Source organism: Mesocricetus auratus, unplaced genomic scaffold (genome assembly GCF_017639785.1).
Source record: "Mesocricetus auratus isolate SY011 unplaced genomic scaffold, BCM_Maur_2.0 Super-Scaffold_100691, whole genome shotgun sequence".
Taxonomy (NCBI): Eukaryota; Metazoa; Chordata; class Mammalia; order Rodentia; family Cricetidae; genus Mesocricetus; species Mesocricetus auratus.
Window position 1 is genome coordinate 15,577,678 of NW_024429267.1, and position 23,308 is coordinate 15,600,985.

Sequence of the window (23,308 nt, forward strand, 5' to 3'; positions counted from 1 at the left end):
GGAAACAATCAAATTGAGAGCTGAAATCGATAAAGTAGAAACAAAGAAAACAATACAAAGAATCAATGTAACAAAGATTTTTTTGAGAAAATCAGCAAGATAGAGAAACCTTTATCCAGACTAGCCAAAAGGCAGAGAGAGAGAGCATGCTGATTAACAAAATCAGAAATAAAAAGGGGCACACAAACCAGGCAGTGGTGGCACACGCCTTTAATCCCAGCACTCGGGAGGCAGAGGCAGGCAGATCTCTGTGAGTTTGAGGCTGGGCTGGACCGATAGCCTCCAAAACAATACAGAGAAACCCTGTCTCGTAAAAACAAAAAAAGGGGGGGCACATAACAACAGACACTGAGAAAATCCAGAGAATCTTCAGATCTTCAGGTCATCCTTTGAAAATCTGTACTCCACAAAATTTGACAATTTAAAGGAAATGGATGATTTTCTGGATAGATAACACTTACCAAAATTAAATCAAGAACAGATAAGCATTTTAAACAGACCTATAAACCCTAATGAAATAGAAGCAGTCATCAAGAGTCTCCAACCCCACATCTGACATAGGACTGATTTCCAGTATATACAAAGAACTCAGTAAGCTAGTCGCCAAAACAGCAAACAATCCAATTAAAAACTGGGTACATAACTAAATAGAGAATACTCAATAGAGGAATCTAAAATGTCTAATAGACACTTAAGAAAGTACTCAACATCCTTAGCCATCAGGAAAATGAAAATAAAAAAACTCTGAGATACAAATTTACTCCTGCCAGAATGGCTAAAATAAAAAACTCCAATGAAAGTTTATGATGGAGAAGATGTAGAGAAAGGGGAACACTCCTCCACTGCTGGTGGGAGTGCAAACTCATACAACTACATTGGTAATCAGTATGGTGGTTCCTCAGAAAAATGGGAATCAGTCTACCACAAGATCCAGCAATTCCACTCTTAGGCATACCCAAAGGATGCACATACATACAACAAGGACATCTGTTCCACTATGTTCATAGCAGTATTATTTGTAATAGTCAGCACCTGGAAGCAACCTAGATGCCCCCCAACTGAAGAATGAATAAAGAAAATGTGGCACACTTACATTATTAAGTACTACTCAGTGGGAAAAAACAATGGAATCTTATAATTCTCAGGCAAATAAATGAAACCACCCTGAATAAGGTAACCCAGTCACAAAAAGACAAACAGTATGTACTCACTCATATATGGATTTTAGAAATAGAGCAAAGGATTACCAGCCTACAATCCACAACCCCAGAGAAGCTAATAAACAAGGAGGACATATATGGTCTCCCAGAGAAGGGGATAGTAACGAGATCTCCTGAGCATATTGTGAGCATGGGGGAGTGGTGAGGGACTTAGGAGAATGAGAAGGGGAGAGGAGGATGTGAGGTAGCAGGAAGATTGAGTTGGGGGAAGAATAGAAGAGAGCAAGAAAAGAGACACCATAATAGAGGGAGCCATTATAGGTTTAAAGAGAAATATGACACTAGAGAAATGACCAGATATCTACAAGAATGACCCCAACTAACAGTCTAAGCAATAGTGGAGAGGCTATCTTAAATGCCCTTTTTCTATAGTGAGATGATAACTGCCTTATATGCCATCCTAAAGCCTTCATTCACTAACTGATGGAAGCAGAAGTTGACACCAACAGCTAAAAACTCAGCTGAACTCCCAGAATCCAGTTGCAGAGGGAGGAGTGATGAGTGAAGGGGTCAAGACCAGGCTGGAGTAATCCACAGAAACAGCTGACCTGAACAAGGGGGAGCTCATGGACCCCAGACTGATAGCTGGTAAACCAGCATAGGACTGACCCAGACTACCTGAATGTGGGTGTCAGGAAGCCTGGGCACTCTATGTGACCTCAGGCAGTGGATCAGTATATGAATGAACTTTGGGAGCCCGTTCCTCATAGAGGGATACTCTTTCAGCCTAGACACATGGGGGAGGGCCTAGGTCCTGCTCCAAATGATATGACAGACTTTTGAGGATCCCCTATGGAAGGTTTTACCCTTCCTGGTGAGCTGAAAGGGGATCGGATAAGGAGTTGGTAGGGGCCAGGGGAGGAGGGGATGGAGAGGGAACTGGGATTGACATGTAAAACAAACTTGCTTCTAATTTTAGAAAAAGGCAAAAAAAAAATCCGCAGCCAGTGGAATGTGAAAGACAATTTGTTTTGAGGCAGGACATTATAATGATTGAAATTAGATCTGGGCCTTTTGGACAAAGAAAGTTAGAGTGTATCATACTGTGTTTTCAATTGAGATTTATGTCCCCTACTCTATATCATAAAGGTTTTTAAAGTATATAATAATCTTTGTAGTTTAATAGATAATTTTCATGTGAAGAACTTGTAAAAATTTTTGAAGCTAAGATAGTACACACTGCTCATCATAAAAGAATGTATTCATTTTAAGGCTGCATTATATAACCACAATAAAAAGAAGAGATGTTCTATTTAACCTTCAAATTCAAATATCACTAAGTTGCTTTGTCTTTCTTACCTTTAAAAGAAAGGAAATATCAATACCCTTTCTGTTTCAAAATGTGAAGAATATTTAGAGGAAAGTGTTACTCATTAAAAAGTTAAGGAAACTCACCATAAAACCATATCAGTAGCCTACTGTGGATATTCTATCATAGAATTGTCGTGTACACAAATACAGGTACCCAACACACATTTTTGGTCTCAATTTGAAATTTATTTCTGGATTTTCAGAGGACTATTCATTTTTAGAAATAAAACTTTCAGCATGTGTAATCCTTAATTGTTTGAGTACTTTAATTTATTTTCTTTCCTAACAGCATTAAATTTAAATATGGTTCCGTTTTTGTTTTATTTTTGTATTTTATTCATTCTTTGAGAATTATATATATATACATATATATATTTATACACACCCAAAGCACATTTTGATCATATTAATCACCCATTCTTTCCAAATCTTCCCTCTTGCTCACTTCTGCATGCCTCTCCCAACTTCATGTCTTCTTTTCATATCACACTCCTTTATGTCCTTACAAATGTATGTAAGTCTAGAGGACCCACCTATTAAAGCCCACAACATGAAAGATCTGCATAAGGCCAGTGTGATATGGGCTGCCATTTTGCTTCTGATGTCTGAACTATGTGAGGCCTAAGCATATTTATCCCCATTTTACTAGGAGTCTAAGATGTTCATCTATTTTTAAAAGACTACAAAATGCAATATATCTATGAACAGCATCTGTGGCATTTCTTCTCAACTTTACAGAAAAAAATGAAAAGGAAAATTTGAGACTAAGGAAAAAGACAAATTGTCAATTGAACAGTATTTTTAAAAACCAGTAGATTTCATTTAGGTACAGAAAACAAAGACAGTTTGTGAGATGTGATCTTTTATTTTAGTAATAATTTGCCCATACAATGTGACTAATGAATACTGCTAATTGTAAGGAGGTGGAGCATCAGATTTTCCTACAGCCTCTATCAGTACAGTCCTTATTTACCTTTTTACCAATCAACCAAGACCAATCTGAATGAAGCCTGTCTTGTTTCTCAAACCGATTTTATCAGGTATATCAGTGATCTATCTCTTTAGAGAAAGACATTCACCGTGAAGAATTTCCTCCACCGTACAACATTTTTCAATTGGCTGCTCAGCTCCATTGAGCTTCCAAACTTTAGGGCAGCAGGCTTCTCAGCTGCCAAAAAGGAAGGGCAGTCTCCCCCAACTTTGACTTCAAGGGATGATTTATAGCCCAACACATTTATTCTAAACACGCGGCTTTCAACCTGAATTAGTCAAACCATCTATCTACATCGTGTTGCATGGTTTGTGTGTCCTGCCCTTCTTGCTGCCTGACCTTGAAGGTGAGGGCAGCCCTATTTGGAGGGATAATGAGTCTCTGTATTCAGAGGTCTGCTTTTAGGTGTGCAATGAGTAGCTTCTGAATGACTATCAAACAGCATCCACTGGACAGTCCCCCTCCAAGAAACTCACTTGCGGCAACAAGCTACTTATAACTTCCACCACTAAACAGGCCTAAGTTTGGGCCTGCAAGAAGACATGAAATAACAGGTTATTGAAATATGATACACAGAACTAAAATTCAGACATCTGCTTTGGCACGTTTTTTCCTATAGAGCATTTACTTAAAGGTTTATATTTCTTGAAAGTGTATGTGAAACAGGAAGCTGAGGCTGGATGATGGTCAGTTTGTCTAGTACACTGACTGTTTCATTTCTTTCTTTCTTTCTTTGGCTTGGTTCTTGCATACAAGGTCTTGCTATGTAGCCCTGTCTGTCCTAAATTGCCTGGCTGACCTCAAAGTTGTGGCACTCCTCTTACCACCCCACCAGGATTATAGGAATGTGCTACCATGCTTTGTTCCTCCCCTTTTATTGAAAATAGTTATTTTCTCACATGATATATTATATGTAGACACAGAGACCTGGGGGTAGGGCGTTGATGGAGACATTCCTTTTTAGGGCCGAGTGCTTCAAGCTCTCTCACTCTCTGCATATTGTCTGGCTGTGGGTCTTAGTATTTGTTCCCATCTGCTGCAGGAGGACGCTTCTCTGATGATGACCAAATAAGGCGCTGACCTATGAGCATAGCAGAAATTCATTAGGAGTCATTTTATTGCTACATTCTTTAAGTAGAATAGTAGTATTTGGTTTTATCCTACATCACTGGGCTTTCTAGTCTCAGGTTCTTGGTCACCCAAGCCATGTCAGTTATGGGTTCCATCTTGTGTATTAAGCCTTACATCAAATCAGATATTGTTTGTGCCATCATTGCACTAGAATATCTTGCAGGCAGGTCACCATTGCAGATCAAAGACTTTGGAGATGGGTTGTTGTTTATGTTTCTCCTATGGTAGCATGCAGAGAACCTTCCTGTACCAAAGATGGTAGCACATAGGGGTAAAGGCTCTTTATAAGTACCAGCTCAAATTCTCCATATTCCTGCCTGTTATTAGGTGATTTCATGTAGGTCTCTCTCTCTCTCTCTCTCTCTCTCTCTCTCTCTCTCTCTCTCTCTCTCTCTCTCTCTCTCTCTCTCTCTCTCTCTCTCTCTCTCTCTCTCTCTGTCTCTCTCCCTGTCTCTCTCTCTCTGTCTCTCTCTTTCTGTCTCTCTCTCTCCCTCTCCCCCTCTCTCTCCCTCTCCTTCTCTTTCTCTCTCTCAGCCCCCCCCACACAAAGCTTCTACTACATTAGGCTTCTATACTACCCCTGAAATGACCCTTAATGACCCTTAATTGTAGCTGTCTATCTCTATGCTCCCCATAGTCCCTCTCCTGTTCCCCTCTTCTCTCTCCTTACCACTTGATTCTTCTATTCCAGCTCCTTCTCCCATTCACCCATAACTATCTATTCTGTTTCCCTTTCCTAGGGAGATCTAGGTATCTCCCCCTAGTCTCTTACCCTATAGCTAAACTTTGTGGCGCTACAGATTGTATGTTGGTTATCATTGACTAAGAACCACATATACATGAATACATAGCACACTTGTCCTTCTGGGCCTGTGTTTCTTAATTCAGGATGATCTATTCTAGTTCCATCCATTTACCTGAAAATTTCATTTTTAATGGCTGAGTAATACTTCATTGTGTAAATTTACCACATTTTCTTTATCCATTTTTCTGTTGGTGGATATTTAGGTTATTTTCTCTTTCTGCTATTATTAATAGAGCAATAATTTACATGTTTGGGTAAGGAAGGGTCTTAGTAGTAGGATGAAGCATCCTTTGGATATATCCCCAGAAGTTGTATAGCTGGATCTTGAGGTAAATTGATAAACAGCTTATGTATTCATTCCTCAAATGTAAATTATATATATGTATATATATTAATACCTCCAAGTTAGTTTATATCTGACAACCAGTGTGTAGTAGCCCCTTTGTGTGTATGTAAAGTCTGTTAGAAATTTTATTCTGAGCTTTCTAATGAATTACAGCTTAAATTCAATGACCATGTTAGTATGTTCTCGTCTTGCTCCTACCTGCCATCTGACACTATTTTATGAAAACTAGATTTCTATAAAACAAATTTCACATTTCAAGATCTTACCTAAATTTTGTGAGTGCCTCAGAATAGGTTTGAATAATCTCCAAGTCTAGGCTCCTTGGTAACCACAGCATGTGCTATCCAGAATCTTTCTTATCCTAGACCTAGAATTGTATCTCCAGCCTCACTTCTATCACCCATCTCTCCCCATATGGTTTTTTCACGCCTGGCCACTACACATATGATGCATTATTATAACACTACATTGTAAAAGTGCCTGAGGATGGTTTGGTAAAGTGCGGCTGGAGATAAGCTGAGAATAGTTAAAATAGGCTTGTCATCAAGACTGATAATTGGGAAGTGATCACCATCTTTAAGTGGAAATGAATCGCTGAGGAAGCTTTCAGATTACCTTTATCCAGATCCTTTTAACCAATTAGACACTATTCTACTTGGAACAAGTTAAATAAACTCATGAGAGAAATAAAATGAATTCTGAGGTGGTGGCTACTTCCTCTGGTGGGAAATGAATATCTTATTTGTTGTCAAAAACATCCAGATAGATGTACGGAGAGAAACTTCATTTTTGAAGCCAGTGCCATATAATTCTAATGAAATGGGTAATTAAAAATTGAATTTATAAGCATCTAAATAAAACTGTATTTCACTAGTGTTTTCTGCTTTGAATATTTATATGATGCTATAGTACAGTGGTTCTCAACCTCCCTAATGATGTGATCCATTAATACGGTTCCTTATGTTGTGGTGACCCCCAATGACAAAATTATTTTTGTTGCTACTGAGTTGAATTCTAAAGTAAATATCTGATATACTGGATGTTCATAGGAGACCACTGTGACAGGGTTGTTCAACCCCCAAAGTGGTCGAGACCCACAGATCAAGAACCACTGCTATAGTATAAACTGGCCCATGTAATATTTTGTAGTCACTGTTATCATCAAATAACATTATCAAATTGTAATTGTCTGATAAATTAAAGACTGAGTTGCCTCTAAATGCTCCTAAATAATTTTTTGTTTCATTGGAGAATAAAGTAAATGTGTAAAATAATTTTGCTTGGTGTGTTTTAAAGTGGAAATTTGAAAACAATTGACAGATTACATTGCTCTGTATTTTTATTGTAGGTATGTGTCCTGTGCCCTGGGCTGTCCATATGAAGGAAGCATCACGCCACAGAAAGTCACAGAAGTAAGAAATGTCTCTAGCTTTTATGGTTACTGGTAAAATGAAGAGTCTTATCAGTCAATTTAGACAGTTTTCTTTATGGCTTATTGAATTTCAGTAGCAGAGGCTAAAGAGAAGAACTCCTGGGAACTTGCCACTGAAGTTGTATTTTGTTACTAAGCTAGTTATTTCATTTTCATATAGACCCATTGAGTATAACTTTCCAAAGGTGGTTGATAATTGAGTCACAATTTGAATGCTTTAACAACAGAAAGAGTAAAGGCTTTTGTCAGACAGTTGTGCACACACATGTATGCAGCTGTTTCTACTTCATGCTGATGTCAGAGCACATCCCACAGTGTTTCTATTAATGTGTGTAGATTTCAGTCATTAAGAATCTGCATATTGGAGTCCCTGGGGACCATACTTTGAAAACCTATACTCCACAAAATTCAAAAATTTAAATGAAATGGACAATTTTCTGGATAGTTATCACTTGCCAAAATTAAATCAAGAACAGATAAGCAATTTAAATAGACCTATAATCCCTATGGAAATAGAAGCAGTCATCAAAAGTCTCCCAACCAAGAAAAGCCCAGGTCCAGATAGCTAGTGCAGAATTCAACCAGAAATTCAAAGAGCAGCTTATACCAATTCTTCTAAAAGTATTCCACACAATAGAAGCAGAAGGGTCTTTGCCAAACTCTACGAGGCTTTGATAACCTTGATCCCCAAGCCACACGAAGACACAACTAAGAAAGAGAACTGCAGACAAATATCCCTCATGAACATTGATGCAAAAATATTCAATAAAATACTGGCAAATCAGATCCAAGAACACATCAAAACAATCATTCACCACGATCAAGTAGATTTCATCCCAGGGATACAGGGATGGTTCAACATACGAAAATCCATCAGTGTAATCCAACATATAAACAAGCTGAAAAAAATCACATGATCATCTCACTAGATGCTGAAAAAGCCTTTAACAAAATCCAACACCCCTTCATGATAAAGGTCTTGGAGAGATCTGGGATAACAGGAACATACTTAAACATAATAAAAGCTATATACAGCAAGCCAACAGCCAACATCAAACTAAATGGACAGAAAGTCAACGTGATTCCACTTAAATCAGGAACAAGACAAGGCTGTCCACTCTCTCCATACCTTTTCAACATTGTACTTGAAGTTCTAGCCAGAGCTATACGATAACAAAAAGAGATCAAGGGGATACAAATTGGGAAGGAAGAGGTCAAACTTTCACTGTTTGCAGACGATATGATAGTTTACATAAATGACCCAAAGAACTCTACCAGGGAACTCTTACAGCTGATTAACACCTTCAGCAAAGTGGCAGGCTACATGATCATCTCAAGAAAATCAGTAGCCCTACTATATACAAATGATAAAAGGGCTTAGAAAGAAATCAGAGAAACATCACCCTTTACAATTGCCACAAACAACATAAAATACCTTGGGGTAACACTAACCAAACAAACGAAAGACTTGTATCGCAAAAACTTTGAGTCTTTAAAGAAAGAAATTAAAGAAGCCCTCAGAAAATGGAAAGGTCTCCCATGCTCTTGGATAGGTAGGATCAATGTAGTAAAAATGGCAATCCTGCCAAAAGCAATCTACAGATTCAATGCAATCCCCATTAAAATACCTGCACAATTCTTCACAGACCTTGAAAGAAAAATAATCAATTTTGTATGGAAAAACAAAAGACCCAGGATAGTCAAAACAACCTTGCTCAACAAAGCAACATCTGGAGGCATCACCATCCCTGACTTCAAGCACTATTATAGAGCTGTAGTCCTGAAAACAGTTTGGTATTGGCACAAAAATAGACAGGTAGACCAATGGAATCAAATTGAACACCCTGATATTAACCCATACATGTATGAACATCTGATCTTGGACAAAGAAGCTAAAAATATACAATGGAAAAATGAAAGCATCTTTAACAAATGGTGCTGGCATAACTGAATACTAGCATGTAGAAGAATGTGGATAGATCCATGTTTATTGCCATGCACAAAACTTAAGTCTAAATGGATCAAAGACCTCAACATAAATCCAGCCACACTGAACCTCCTAGAAGAGAAAGTGGGTGGTACCCTTGAACAAATTGGTACAAGAGACAGCTTCGTGAATATAACACCAGTAGCACAGACAGTGAGGTCAACAATTAATAAATGGGACCTCCTGAAACTGAGAAGCTTCTGTAAGGCAAAGGACATAGTCAGCAAGACAAAAAGGCAGCCCACAGAATGGGAAAAGATATTCACTGACCCCACATCTGACAGAGGGCTAATCTCCAAAATTTACAAAAAACTCAAGAAGCAAGTCTCCAAAACACCAAAGGATCCAATTAAAAAGTTGGCTACAGAACTAAATAGAGAATTCTAAATAGAGGAGTCTAAAATGGCTGAGAGGCACTTGAGAAATAACATCCTTAGCCATCTGGGAAATGCAAATCAGAACAACTCTGAGATACCATCTCACTCCTGTCAGAATGGCTAAAATCAAAAACACCAATGACAATTTATGCTGGAGAGGCTGTGGTGAAAGGGGAGCACTCCTCCCCTGCTGGTGGGAGTGCCAACCTGTACAGCCACTTTGGAAATCAGTATGGAGATTCCTCAGACAAATGGGAATAAGCCTACCATAAGATCCAGCAATTCCACTCTTAGGTATATATCCAAAAGATTCACATTCATACAACAAGGACATCTGTTCCACTATGTTCATAGTAGCATTATTTGTAAAAGCCAGAACTTGGAAGCAACCTAGATGCCCCTCAACCGAAGAGTAAATAGAGAAATGTGGTACATTTTTACACAATGGAGTACTATTCAGCAGGAAAAAACAATGGATTCCTGAAATTTGCAGGCAAATGGATGGCACTAGAAGAAACCATACTAAGCGAGGTAACCCAGTCACAAAAAGGGAAACATGGCATGTACTCTCTCATATGTGGATTTTAGGCATAGATCTGGGGAGTGCCAGCCTACAATCCCATGACCAGAGTCTGGGAAACAGAACCTTCATTCAATGGCTGATGGAAGCAGAGGCAGACTCCCACAGCTAAACACTGAGCTGAACTCAAGGAATCCAGTGACAGAGAGGGAGGACTGATGAGAAAAGGGGTTAAGACTGGGCTGCTTTAATCCCTAGAAACAGCTGACCTGACAAGGGTTAGCTCTTGAATCCCAGACTGATGGTTGGGATTCCAGCATGGGACTGATCAAGACCTCCTAAACATGGGTGTCAGTGAGGAGGCTTAGGTAATCTATTGGGCCTTGGGTAGTAGATCAGTATTTATCCAGGGTATACAAATAGACTCTTGGGGGAGGGTGTAGGCCTTGCCCTGGATGAAATGACAGACTATGGACATCCCCATGGAGGGCCCCCCTCCCAGGGGAAATGAGGTGATATTGGAGGGTTTGGTGGGAGGGCGTTGGAGGAGGGGAGGGGAAGAGAGAGGGACCTGGAATTGACATGCGAAGCAACCTTGTTTCTAATTTAAATTTAAATTTAAATTTAAAAATAAAAATTAAAAATCTGCATATTGGGTTATTAAATCTGCTTATCATATTATAACTCTTTATTTACCATTAATTCATCCTAATGAATACCAAATACTTTACTCTGGAAATTAGTTTAAAAACTTTTTTGTAGGTAAAGTATATTAATGTAATCTTCATTACTATGCTATGTCAGTAGTTTGCAGTCATTAAGAATCTGCATTGGGGTTATTAAATCTGCTTATTATATTATAACTCTTTCTTTAGCATTGATTCTTACTAATGAATACCAAATACTTTACTCTGGGAATTCATTTAGAAACTTCTTTGTTGATGAAGTATATTAATATAAACTTCTGATGAATGTGAATTTTTCATAAATTTTGTGATACAATGCTGAAACAGTAAATGTGACATCATTAGTAAACCCCAGATAATATAAATTAAACTCTTAGTCCAGAAGTAATTCCTTCCTTGTTCACTCATTTGAACTATGAAGATTACTGAAGATTTTTCAAATGAGGGCTATCTCATTATCTCTTCTTTTAAAGGTCTTTGATCTCAGAGCCAAGAATACTAGGAAATGATGAAGCTGAGGTTTTATATCACTTTACTTGCATCCAAGACTGTGCTATGAATCTGCACAGACAATCATATATTTTTAAAGAATATTCCTTAAAGGCTTGACTTCATGCCTCACAAGGCTTGTGTTCACTTATTGGAGACACCAGAATGTTTGTCCTCTTCTTTCACTGTTCTAGCATGGAAGAGCTGCATAGTCGTTTTTTTTTTTCACTATAAATGGGGTGCTGCTGAAGCCTTGCAGACAGATTAGAAGTATTAAAAATTCATGATCGGCAACTGTGCTGCAGAGGCCTTTGTGCTAGCCTAATACATTTTGTGAATTTACTCTTTTGTTTCTGAAACGACTTTAAAAGCTGATTACTTTTACAGACTCTCTGCCTTCTTCACACTCAATGCCCCTGGTCTTTGCTTGCTCACTGCACTCTCTTGCAAAGTTGACTTTTTCCCTGCTTTGGAATGCTGTCTGCCTTTCACACTCTACTGGCTTGGAACCCACTAACCTTTATGTGTGTATACTTTCCCAAACATATTTCAGACTCTTCTGTCACACCCTTTTCAAGCTTATTTCATCTCAAGGCACTTAACGCCCCACCCCCACTACTTGACAGCTCTAGGCCAGTGGCCAGTGTCCTTCAGCACATGGTATAGAATCTTGTCTCTTTGTCCAGAGTCTTATTTTAGTTTGATTTGTGCATATCTTCATGATATTGACAAAAAAACTCGTCTTCGTTTATATTCATGATCACAAGAGCAATGCCAGCATTTGCTTCTGGTCAATCACATCACCTAACACAGTGCATGGAGTAAGGTGTCTCTGGACAAGTACAAGCTGAAGGAAAAATAACCCTTTTTATTCTTTTTGTTTTGCAGCCAGGCATGTCACTAACATCGTCATGATTATTGTAAATTTTGAAAGCATACTGTCATGACTTCAGAAAGCATTCTAGATGAGGACATTTTGTCATCTATAGTCAACAAATTAGCAACTGAAGCACCAGTAGATTAACCTTATGATCAACCCAGCATCAAAGGGAAGGTCTTAGTAAGAGCTAATATTCAAATTCATGCTTGGCTGATTATAGAACCCCTGCCAAAATATAATGCTGTCTTCATGCCCTTTCATTGTAAAGCTGGTTATTAGGCTTGAATATAACCTGAAATTTACCTGGCATGAGTCCCTTCACCCACAAGATTAAAACTACAAGCTAGGAATATTAAGTGATTCTTCTAATTGCTAAACATCTTAATGATAGAGTACAAATTACTGATGTCTCATGACCTCTGGTTTTTGGGTTTTTTTGTTGTTTGTTTTTGTTTTTATGACAGGGTTTCTCTGTGTAGCTTTGTAGACCAGGCTGGTCTCGTACTCACAGAGATCCACTTGCCTCTGCCTCCTGAGTGCTGGGATTAAAGACGTGTAACATCACTACCCAGCTGTCTCATGACCTCTGATATAATGCCCAAAGAAACACTACTTCCAATGTAGACCTTCAATGCTTCTTTCCAATTAAAGGTGAGAAATATTAACTTCATTTTTGTGAAATTACAGCTTGAACTTGAACAGATAGATAGGTAGATAGACAGACAGACAGATAGATAGATGGGTAGGTATACATGAAGTAGGTATGACTCTAAGACAAGCTTGAACAGATAACATAATAATAGTAATTTCATCCAAAATATTGGTATGGGGCTTAAAATTTAATGAGTAGAAAAGAGGACTGGGAAACTGAAGTAAAAACCTTCTGTAGTCAAATTCATCATGGTTGTAATTTTTATCTACAGGTAGTTATTACTTGTGAGTCATAGGGTTAGCATCAGTTCATTTTCATTTTCTTACCAGCAGTTTGCTTTTCAACAGGTCTCAAAGAGATTGTATGGTATGGGCTGCTATGAGATCTCACTGGGAGACACAATTGGAGTGGGCACTCCAGGCAGCATGAAGATGATGTTGGAAAGTGTCATGAAAGAAATTCCTCCAGGGGCTCTTGCTGTACATTGCCATGACACATATGGACAAGCCCTCGCAAACATCCTAACAGCTCTTCAGGTATATGTAGTCTCAGTGTGCTGTGTGTGTTATTTATGATACAAGTATGTTGAGAGTTTTAGTGAAATAAATTTGTTAAATGCAATATGCATTATATAGCTTATGTTGATATTCTATTAACATGCGTTTCAACATAGCACGCATGAAATATTTGTAAATACTAATAATTTTTAGGGAAATGGAGGTCTTAGTACTATTTGTATGATTTGGTCAACTTGGTGTTCTTTTATTTTTATAGTATCAATTCTATTAGATCTATGGCTTCTAATTTCAATTCCTATTGAAAATTATGATATGTTGAGAAGTAAAGACAGAAAAACAGTAGCATGTGCTATTGCAGTCATGAAATGAGTGAACTTTTGTTAGTTTGGCTGTTCTGTGATGGATATATATGGAGTAGGAGCACTGACTATTTTACTAAAGCATTTTCTAAAGTTTGCAGCCTCACATTGCATGCACACAATGAACTTAGGAGCTAAATGTAAAGTCTTCTATGTGCCAGGCAAGCACCGAGTCCACAGCCTCACTTTTAATAGAACTCTTGTTAATTTTAATCAAATGGATTCCTTTATATGGCTTAAGGAAAATATCTAAAAAATTAGAGTACTAAGAATCACTAAGTTATATGCTATTCTAACTATATTTATATAAAGAGTAAATTTGAATGATTTTATTTTAAAAATTTCTTCATCTTATGAAAAAAGATTCATTTGATATCCATACAGCTAAATTTTGACAATTGAAGAAAATGCTATTACAGTTTTTTGGTAAGGTTGAAAATCAGTTTTTAAAGCTTAATGTTACAGTTTCAAAGTGTACAGTTATTGGTGGAAGTTTAGAAATAGTGACAGGAGCTTATATGGCAGTGTTATATATGTGAGAAGAAATGAAGATTATCTCATGATATTTTAGCGTATGAGAACTTTAAATTTTTTCCTTCATAGGTATCTTAGATTTGATGACAATAGAGAAATATGCATGGCTTCAGGGTGCTGTGTCCAATTTTCCCTTTTGTCTTATTGGGTGTCTCTGAGCACATGCCTAAGGTTCTCCCTCAACTCCAGTATTTACTCTTTATACAAGCCTATATTTTCTCATTATGAGTAGTAACCTATTTATATACTATGTTTGCTATTTTATGGATAGTAGTTTAGTTATTGGGGATCAAAGTTTTTGTGTAGAGACTCAGAATATAGACAAAAAGTTATTGGTCTCTACCTATTAATACTGCTTGTTCAAGTACTAAATATCTTATATGTATTGCGATTTTAATTGTTAAGAAAATCATATGTGTAAAAGTATAGTAATGTCTGCATAATATTTTATTTTATATTTATATTAAATATTTAAAAGCATTTAGGTAGAAAATAAATTACACATACAGTAGTAATGTTATGCAATATTAGTGTTGAAAAGCCACTGTCTCCAAGGAATCTGGTAGTCATTGTGATGTCTTAATGGGATTCATTAGCCATATGTTATGATGCTGCTGTTAACAAGCACGTGTTGCTAATATATGGAAATATACCACAAAAGTCATATCTAGTATTTATAACTATATATATTTGTACATATGATCATATAAATATAGCATTTACCACTAGTATTGACAACTATAGTAAGCAACTATTTCTGGTTTGTGGATTTTTGTTTCTTCCTTCTTTGATTTTGTGTGTGTTTGATGTTGGCCATCAAACTGGGGGCTCATACATGATAGGCTAATGTTCCAATATTGAGCAATGAGCTGAAACCTGCTGCTGTTTTACTTTTACTTCTGTTTTTTAAAAAACACACTGATAATTGCAGCATTATGCTTGCCACAACTTCATATAGTTCATTTTACTGAGTCAGGGGCCATGCAGAGTGAAACACTCTAGGTTTGTGTAAGTACATTATATGACACAGCGATGGAACTTACTCACAATGTATTTCACAGAATATCATAATGTATGTTTGTACCTGTTAAAGTCAACCTACAGAATAAGAAAAAATAATTCCAAGTAAAGAATGTGTGTGTTTCAAGAACAAAAAAAAATCACTGAGGCAAGTAGCTTGGGAAGATGGGGTTAAAAAAAGAATAGATTGGGAAGTATGTCACTCAACTTGATCAGTTGAGTGACATACTTCCCATTCATAGATAAGTTATTTGTACTTATCTATTTGTCCTCGGGAAGCATTGGATTCCTGTACTGGTAATACAGGATCTAATACTTGTTTGGATCCAAGCAAGTGGGAAACATGAAAAATATTTGGTTGTGAGGAGTCCTCAAAAGAACACACTCTAAATCAAAGGATAAGCAACAATGACACAGTTCTCTCCATACAAGGAAGATAAGCATGTTTATTTTTCATGACATTGACTATAAATGGAAAATAGATTGAAAACCTCTCTTTCATAGCCCTCATGAGTTTAGAGTGTAGTTTTATACTGAATTTGAAAGACACACCAGATGAATTACTTTCAGATAGATATGGGTCAGTGGTACCCTTCATTTTCAATCACATGTCTATTCTGAAGGAATGCTATTTCTCTTTAAGCTAAGCTCTTGGCAAACGGTGTGTGTGTGTGTCTCTGTGTGTGTGTGTCAGGGAAGAGGTAGATCTTATAGTCCTCAGCAGCTCTTTTTGTAGTTAGTAAAAGCTCTAAAAACCTGTGGTTATATATTCTGTTGTATCCTTCCTAATATGTATTATCTCTATGTAAATATGGGAGGCAGAAAGCAGGAGGTAGGCAAGATGGTCCTGGGAAGGGAGTGGTATTCTTCCAGTCCCGTAATATTCAAGAGCATCATTTATAGCTTCAGTATCAACACATGGATTAAAAACTGTCAAAGCAGTTTGTATATTGGGAAATACGTTGTGCATAAATGACAGTTGATAAAAATGTGAACAAAGGAAATTAATGTTTCAATATTAGCGAAGTTTCTTTCTTTTTTGTGTGCTATTTTTGCTTTTGGTTCTATTGATAACTGAAGGAAGACATATGCTCCCACTTTCTGGAAACTATACATAATTCAAACAATATTTAAGTCTTTTATAATTCTAAACTAATTGAAGAAAAATGGGTGTGACATTGGGATGCCACTGTAGACATATGTGGGTTCTGGTCTTTAACAGTTCTGCATTATGAAAAGCAACCATTTCTAACCCCACCTTTTAATAGAAATGGCAGTAACAACAATAAAACAAGCAGGTTTAAATTTAGATAACAAGAAACAAAAATCTTGAGAAAAAATCTTAGTGTTTCAATATAGGGGAAATGAGAGAGTCCAGCTTCATTAGAAACACAGCTAACCTTGGTTTCAGGAAGCAATGACCATAGTTCATTTTAATGGAATCTTTGAAGTGGTTTCTAGTAAAATTTGTAGTGAATGTGGAGTGGATATCATTTGCTTTAATTCAGGGGTGGAGAATCAGTTTGCAGTGTTCCAAACCAGAAGTTACTATTAAGTAAAGGAGACATGTAATAAGTAGAAACTTGGCTATGGTGGTAGGAAACAAATGGGAGTTATAAACGGAATGTCCCCCTCAGTCTGGAAAGCACATCTAATAAACTAGTAGAGGAACCTTCCTTGGACTTTCAGGTTTTATTGTGCTTTTAATTACTTAAACATGCACTCATAGGACCACATGGATTTGTGGACATCAATAATTCATAATTATCAGATATTTTAATGTAGAGAAATTCTTCTGATTATAGATGTAAGTGTGTGATATTTATAACTACTCAAAAGCTATAGGGCAAGAAAATGAGGTGATAAAATGTACAACAACTTAGTAATGGAAGAAACATACTTTGCCCTATATACATGTCTCCAACTTTATGTAAAAACTGAGTTTTACCCTGTTTCATATTCCCCAAGTCCCTAAATAAAACACCAGTTTAACAAATTGGTTAATCTACTTAATATAAAACAATTGCTCATTTTTCTCCATTAAAATGTTTTGAGTCTTTATAATTGGGTAAAGCAGGGTAAAACAAACAATATCCAATGCTACAATAACAGTCACATGTTAATTGCTAACATAGAGAAACAGCAGAAAACCTAGCATTTCTCATGAAGAAATACTACATGCTTTTTTCTTAAATGTAATAGACCTCTAGCTAGTATTCCTTTCTTTATAATGCTTTCCATATGTTTATTACTCTCTTTTAGAAAGACTAAATTATTAACCTAATTTTTACATCAAAAGCATTCATGGTTTTATGTAGACTCTTACTAAACCATGTTAAAATGCCACCAAACTACAAGTTTTTCGTAATGTAATTGGTTTATGTGGTTCTCAAAGAGGATTTAAAACAATTTCCTCTACTACCTAGCCAAACCTTTCTTTTTTTACTTCCTAATTGTTACAAAGGATGTAATTGTGCAAAATTGAGACAAGTCACAGAATTTCCAGAAAAATCCCTTGATAATGGTGCACTTGGTTTGCAAATTCATGACAGTCATTGCCATTATTGCCTTAGCCAACAATATTAACTTTTAGTATATATCTTATTTATAGGCAAAGCCATTGTGGAGAGCATTGGGTAGCAGATATGTATGTAAATGCATGCATTAGATATTATTTGATATATTTATGTGATACATTTTAACAGCTATGTAAAACAAATAAATATACAAGAAAGGAAAAAATGCAGGGAACTTCTAAGGTAAGGTGTTAGATGCAAAGTTTCCTCTGTGCCACTCTGTGAATAAGAAGTGTTAAGGCAACAGAGGAGACCTGATATTACAAGGGGAGGTGGGAGCAAAGAGGGAGGGAGGGAGGGAGAAAGGAAGAAAGAGAGGTAGAGGGAGCTATAGAAGTTAAGAAGGAGGTAACAGTACAGCTACAGATCACAGAGATGTAGAAAGTCACTACTGAAAAGTAGGAAATGTCATGAGGACATTTAAGTGGAGAGTGAATACAGAACCTCAACTCTTGAAGACTAGGAGCAATGCCTCCATATCATCTTATTATTAAAAGTCTAAGTGTGCAGCAGAAAACTGTGAGACATGAAAGCTATCATGAGAAATATATCATAATAACACCAAACTTCAGCAGAAAATAAAAGAAGGGGCAAAGGTATAGCAAGGCTGCCAACCACTATTACTGTGTCAAGAATATTATAAAAACTGAAGGAGAAACAAAGACATTCCATGACAAACAAAAGCTAAATCAATTAATAACTGTCAACTAAATCAGCCCTGCAGAAGAAAACCACACAAAGAAGAGAAATAAGTTCCCAGTCATGAAAGCTTGGGGAGAATAAATATTATTAGAAGAGGGCCTAGGCCCTACCTGGGATGATGTGACAGGCTCTGAAAATCCCTCATGGAAGCCCTTGCCCTCCCTGGGGAGCAGAGGGGGGATGGAGTGGGGTGAGGGGTTGGGAGGATTGGGGAGTGGGAGAGGAGGGGGACAGAGAGGGAACTGAGAGTGACATGTGTAAAAAGTTAAATAAAAATATGAAAAAAGGATAGATAGACAAAAAGAAACTATGAAAATTGGACAATATAATTTTGAACAACTGACGAGTGAAGAAACCAGGGGAGAAATGATTCTTTTAAACAACAAACTAAAATGGAAACGTAAGTTAGGAAAACCTGTGAGACACGATGATGGCAATTGTAAGCAGGAAATCTTTATCTCTGTGTTACTGCATCTTAAAAAAAAGATATCAAACAAAAAATCTAGTCATGTGCTCTTGGTCATAGAAAAAAGGACAACTAGCCAAACAAGAATTTAATTGAATTCTGTTTTCTATGATTATCAGTGCAAAAATTAATAAATGTACTTAAAGAATGATACAAAGTGCCAAGCAATGCAGAGTTGGTTCTTTAAAAATAACAAAATCAACAAGAGGCTAACTAATCAAAAGATAGTCCAACTTAACAAAGTTGGATACAAACTATAGGATATTACACAGATTTTTAAAGTTAGAGCATACCTAGAAAAAATTTTGGACTATTTCAACAATTTTAAAAACATAGAATAGATGAATTTCTAAACACATGTGGTCTACTTAAATTAACCAAGAGAATAGAGATGACCAAACACAGTCAGTGACAAACAATGAGGTTAAAGCAGTAATGAAAAATTTCACAACAAGAATTCCTGGAACAAACTTACTGCCAATTTCTACCAGCTCTTCAGAGAACTAACTACAACATGATTTTTCCAGGAAAGCTCTCAAGCTAAAAAAATTGATAAGAACAAAGAAAGAACGAACCCTGGACAAATTATGTTAATAGATATAGACACAAAAATTTTCAATGAAATACTTGGTAATTTGATTCAGTAGAACAATTAAATGATTTTATGCCATCATTAAGTTGTTTTTTTTTATTTTATTTTCCAGTTTAAATTTAGATAAGAAACAAGGTTGCTTCACAAGTCAGTTCCAGGTCCCTCTCCCATTCCCTCCCTTCCTCCCGTGCCCTCCCCCCCCCCCCGTTATCCCCTCATGGAGGGTGAGGCCCTCCATGGGGGTGTGCATAGTGTGTCATTTCATATAGGGCAGGGCCTAGACCCTTCCCCAAGAGTTCAGGGTGAGAGTGCACCTCACATTGTTCTATGGGAGTCCAAAGTCCGTGTGTATACTTGGGATGGGTACTGATCTGCTGCCCAAGGCTCAGTAGATTCCCTAGGCCTCTTCACTGACACCCAGATTCAGGGGGGTCTTGATCAGTCCCATGCTGGCTTCCCAGGCTAATGCCTGGGATTCAAGAGTTAACCTTTGTCTGGTCAGCTGTTTCTGGGGGTTAAACCAGCCCATTTAATCCAACAATGCAATGAAGATTCAACAGTTATAAAATATTATATGCCTTGATGGTAAGAGTATTGACCTTTAATCCCAGCACTTGGGAGGCAGAGGCAGGCGGATCTCTGTGAGTTCTAGGCGGGACTGGACCAACAGCTCCAAACAGTACAGAGAAACCCTGTCTTGTAAAAACAAAAAAAAAAAAAAAGAGTATTGAAGAAACTAGGTATGAAAGAATCACATCTCTGTATAGTATTGTTATTCTCCTAAACAGGCAGTAATAATCTGCCTCTATATTCTTAACGTTATTCCTTTGTTGTTGTTTTTTGTTTTTTGTTTTTGAGACAGGGTTTCTCTGTCGCTTCAGAGGCTATCCTGGAACTAGCTCTTGTAGACCAGGCTGGCCTTGGAGTCACAGAGATCCTCCTGTGTCTGCCTCCTGTGTGCTGGGATTAAAGGCGTGCTCCACCATCGCCTGGCTTATCCCTTGTTTTTTTGAGATGGTATCTTTCAGGAAGAACTGTGACTCTCCATGAGGCTGGTTGAATATTGAACCCCAGGAATTCACCTGTCTCCACTCCCCCAGTGCTGGGGTTACAAGAGTTGCTACTGCAGGGCCTTTTACCTGGGTACTGGGGGCTAGTCTCAAACTCTTAAATATCCAAAGGTGATTTGGAATTCCTGTCTTTCCTGCCTCCACCTGTGTTCTGGGATGACTAGGACATAGTACCATGTGAGGCTTACATATTGCTCAATTAGTAAAATCAAAACAAAACAAAATTATACCTAAGACCAGGATTGCAAGGCTGTTATAATCTTCACGTTTCCTGAGTAATTGTGTGTATCCCTCCAGAATAAGAGAAAACTATTGAAAAATAACTTACTCAATATGAAAAATTATTAGTAGGCAGTTATTGTGTTTGAACATATTTAAAAACTAAGTCAATTTATAATCTGGATTAAAACTTGATTCTTACATATGATCATTAATCTGATTTTTTGAAGAAAATGATGGGGCTGGAGATATGGCCTGGTGCTTAAGTGCACTTGCTGCTCTTGTAGAGGCCCTGGGTTCTGTTTCCAAAGTCCATGAGGGACACCTTACAACCAGCTGTAACTCCAGGTCTTGGGGACCCACCAGCACCAGCACCTACACATATACAGTACCCCCACACACATCACACACAGACACATAATAAAATCAAAAATCAGTATTTTTGAAAAGGAAGATGATTTTTATTTTTATAAAAATGCTTTTATTATTAGGATAGAAATTACCATATAGAAGGTAATCAGTAAGTATTTTTTGACTCAGTGAACAACCTGAAATATTCCAGCGCATTTGACACAAATAATTTGTCCCTAGGAATCCATTCCATTGTGAAGAGATTTATAAACAGCTGGAAACATTCAGCTGATTCCAGGGAGGGGTTCCGGAGTGTGTGATTTGATGTTACTGAACTCTCTGACTACTGCCTTTGGACTGTAATTTAACCTTCACTAATACTGTTAAATAAACAAATATGGTATTGTGTATTGTGAGGTCTTTTTTCTAATACTGAGCCATTTTAATATAACACCGTAAATTATTTTCACCTCATCAAATCAGGACTGGAAATAGCTTGGCAACCTATGAGAAAATTATCCAAATAATAAAGATGAGATATTTGTGCTTGTTCATATATGAAACATTAACATGTCAATACCTAAAGAAATTTCTTGGGAAAAACCTTTCCCTGTAGGATGTGGAAAATATTATTAAGAGTAATTTTGTGAGGTTAAAAATAAAGGCTGTGGTTCAACGGGTATGTTTGAGGACTGGTTCTCTCTACTTTGCTCTCACAGTAACTACAAATAACTAAATAAAGCTCATGGTTCTCAATGTGTTTTTGCTTCAGTAAGCATTCCTGGAGGAGACATTTGTTTATATAACCCAAACTTACTGTTTTCAATTGAAAGTGCAAGCCTATAGAGTAGATTTTCTATTCTGTGAAGACCAAAAAATGTACGTATGTTTTTTAAAAAGTATTTTATTTTATTGTTTTTCATGTGTGAGGGTTTTGCCTGCCTGTATGTCTGAGTACTGTTTCCAGGCCTGGTACCTCCTGAGATCAGAAGACCACATCTGATCCCCTGGAACTGTAGTTACACTGTGAGCTGCCATGTGGGTCCTGGGAATTGAACATCAGTCCTCTGAAAGAGCAGCCAATGTTTTTACTACTAAGAAAACTCTCCAGCACTGATTTCCTTTTTCTGCATAGTTCTCCTGGAAAATAAAGTAGAAGCTAGGAAGTGGTGGCACATGCCTTTAATCCCAGCACTCGGGAGGCAGAGGCAGGCAGATCTCTATGAATTCAAGATCACCCTGGTCTAGAAGAATTAGTTCCAGGACAGGCTCCAAAGCTACACAGAGAATTTCTGTCTCAAAAAGAAATAAATAAATAAAGTAATGTAGGGTCCATATTCAGTACACCATATAGTAGAGTGTGTTAGTATGTATTTCAGATATAAAAAACACAACACGGCTCTAAAAGGATAACAGACTAATCCAAGAAAGCATGAATTTTGCATTTCCACAACATAAATAATTTTTATTCCTAAGGTATCAGTCCAATAAATATAAAAATACAAGCCTGAGACAACTCAATGTTGCTCTCACATATGTTTCTAGAGCTGGTCACTTGGTATTGGATAATCAATCAGGGGCTCATCCCTGGTGTAGAGTAATTCTTACTCTCAACAGTTGTCAATTGCTTATAACCTTTCATCTAAAGGAGGGGCCATCCACACTGGGATGTTAACTAGTGTTGAAATTGTTCAGGACTTGTCTAGGAGGCTTGTTACATGCAGTCTCAGAGCAGACTTCCTGGTCCTATGTTTCTTATCACATTTCTGCTTTCTCTTCCACTATGTCCTCTGAGTCTTAGGGGCAGGAATTGTATTGCAATTGTATCTGTAACACTCTCCTGCTACAAAAGAAACCTCTTTGATGAGAGATGATGCCTATATTTGTCTGCGGTATAAGGATAAATATTTTCAATGAAGTTAGGAGGAAATGAAGGATATAGGTGATATGAAGAGGAGGATAGAAAAATAGGGAGGGAGCTTTATTTTGAAAGAGAGGACAATACCAAAAGGAGAGGGAGGAGAGAGTGATAAACAATAGTAGGGATGCTTGGAAAATATATAGGGAATCATTA

At 37.2% G+C, this 23,308-nt stretch overlaps 1 protein-coding gene across 3 annotated transcripts in view; it reads left to right on the plus strand.

Annotated features, from left to right (window-relative positions):
* The window catches only part of Hmgcll1 (3-hydroxymethyl-3-methylglutaryl-CoA lyase like 1), a 126,453-nt gene that overhangs the window by 58,463 nt on the left and 44,682 nt on the right, over positions 1–23,308 (plus strand). For all 3 annotated transcript variants that reach the window (XM_040739913.1, XM_040739914.1, XM_040739912.1), the window contains 2 exons: positions 7,153–7,216; positions 13,175–13,363. In XM_040739913.1, the coding sequence (XP_040595847.1) occupies positions 7,153–7,216; positions 13,175–13,363 (253 nt within the window). The remainder of the gene's footprint in view (positions 1–7,152; positions 7,217–13,174; positions 13,364–23,308) is intronic.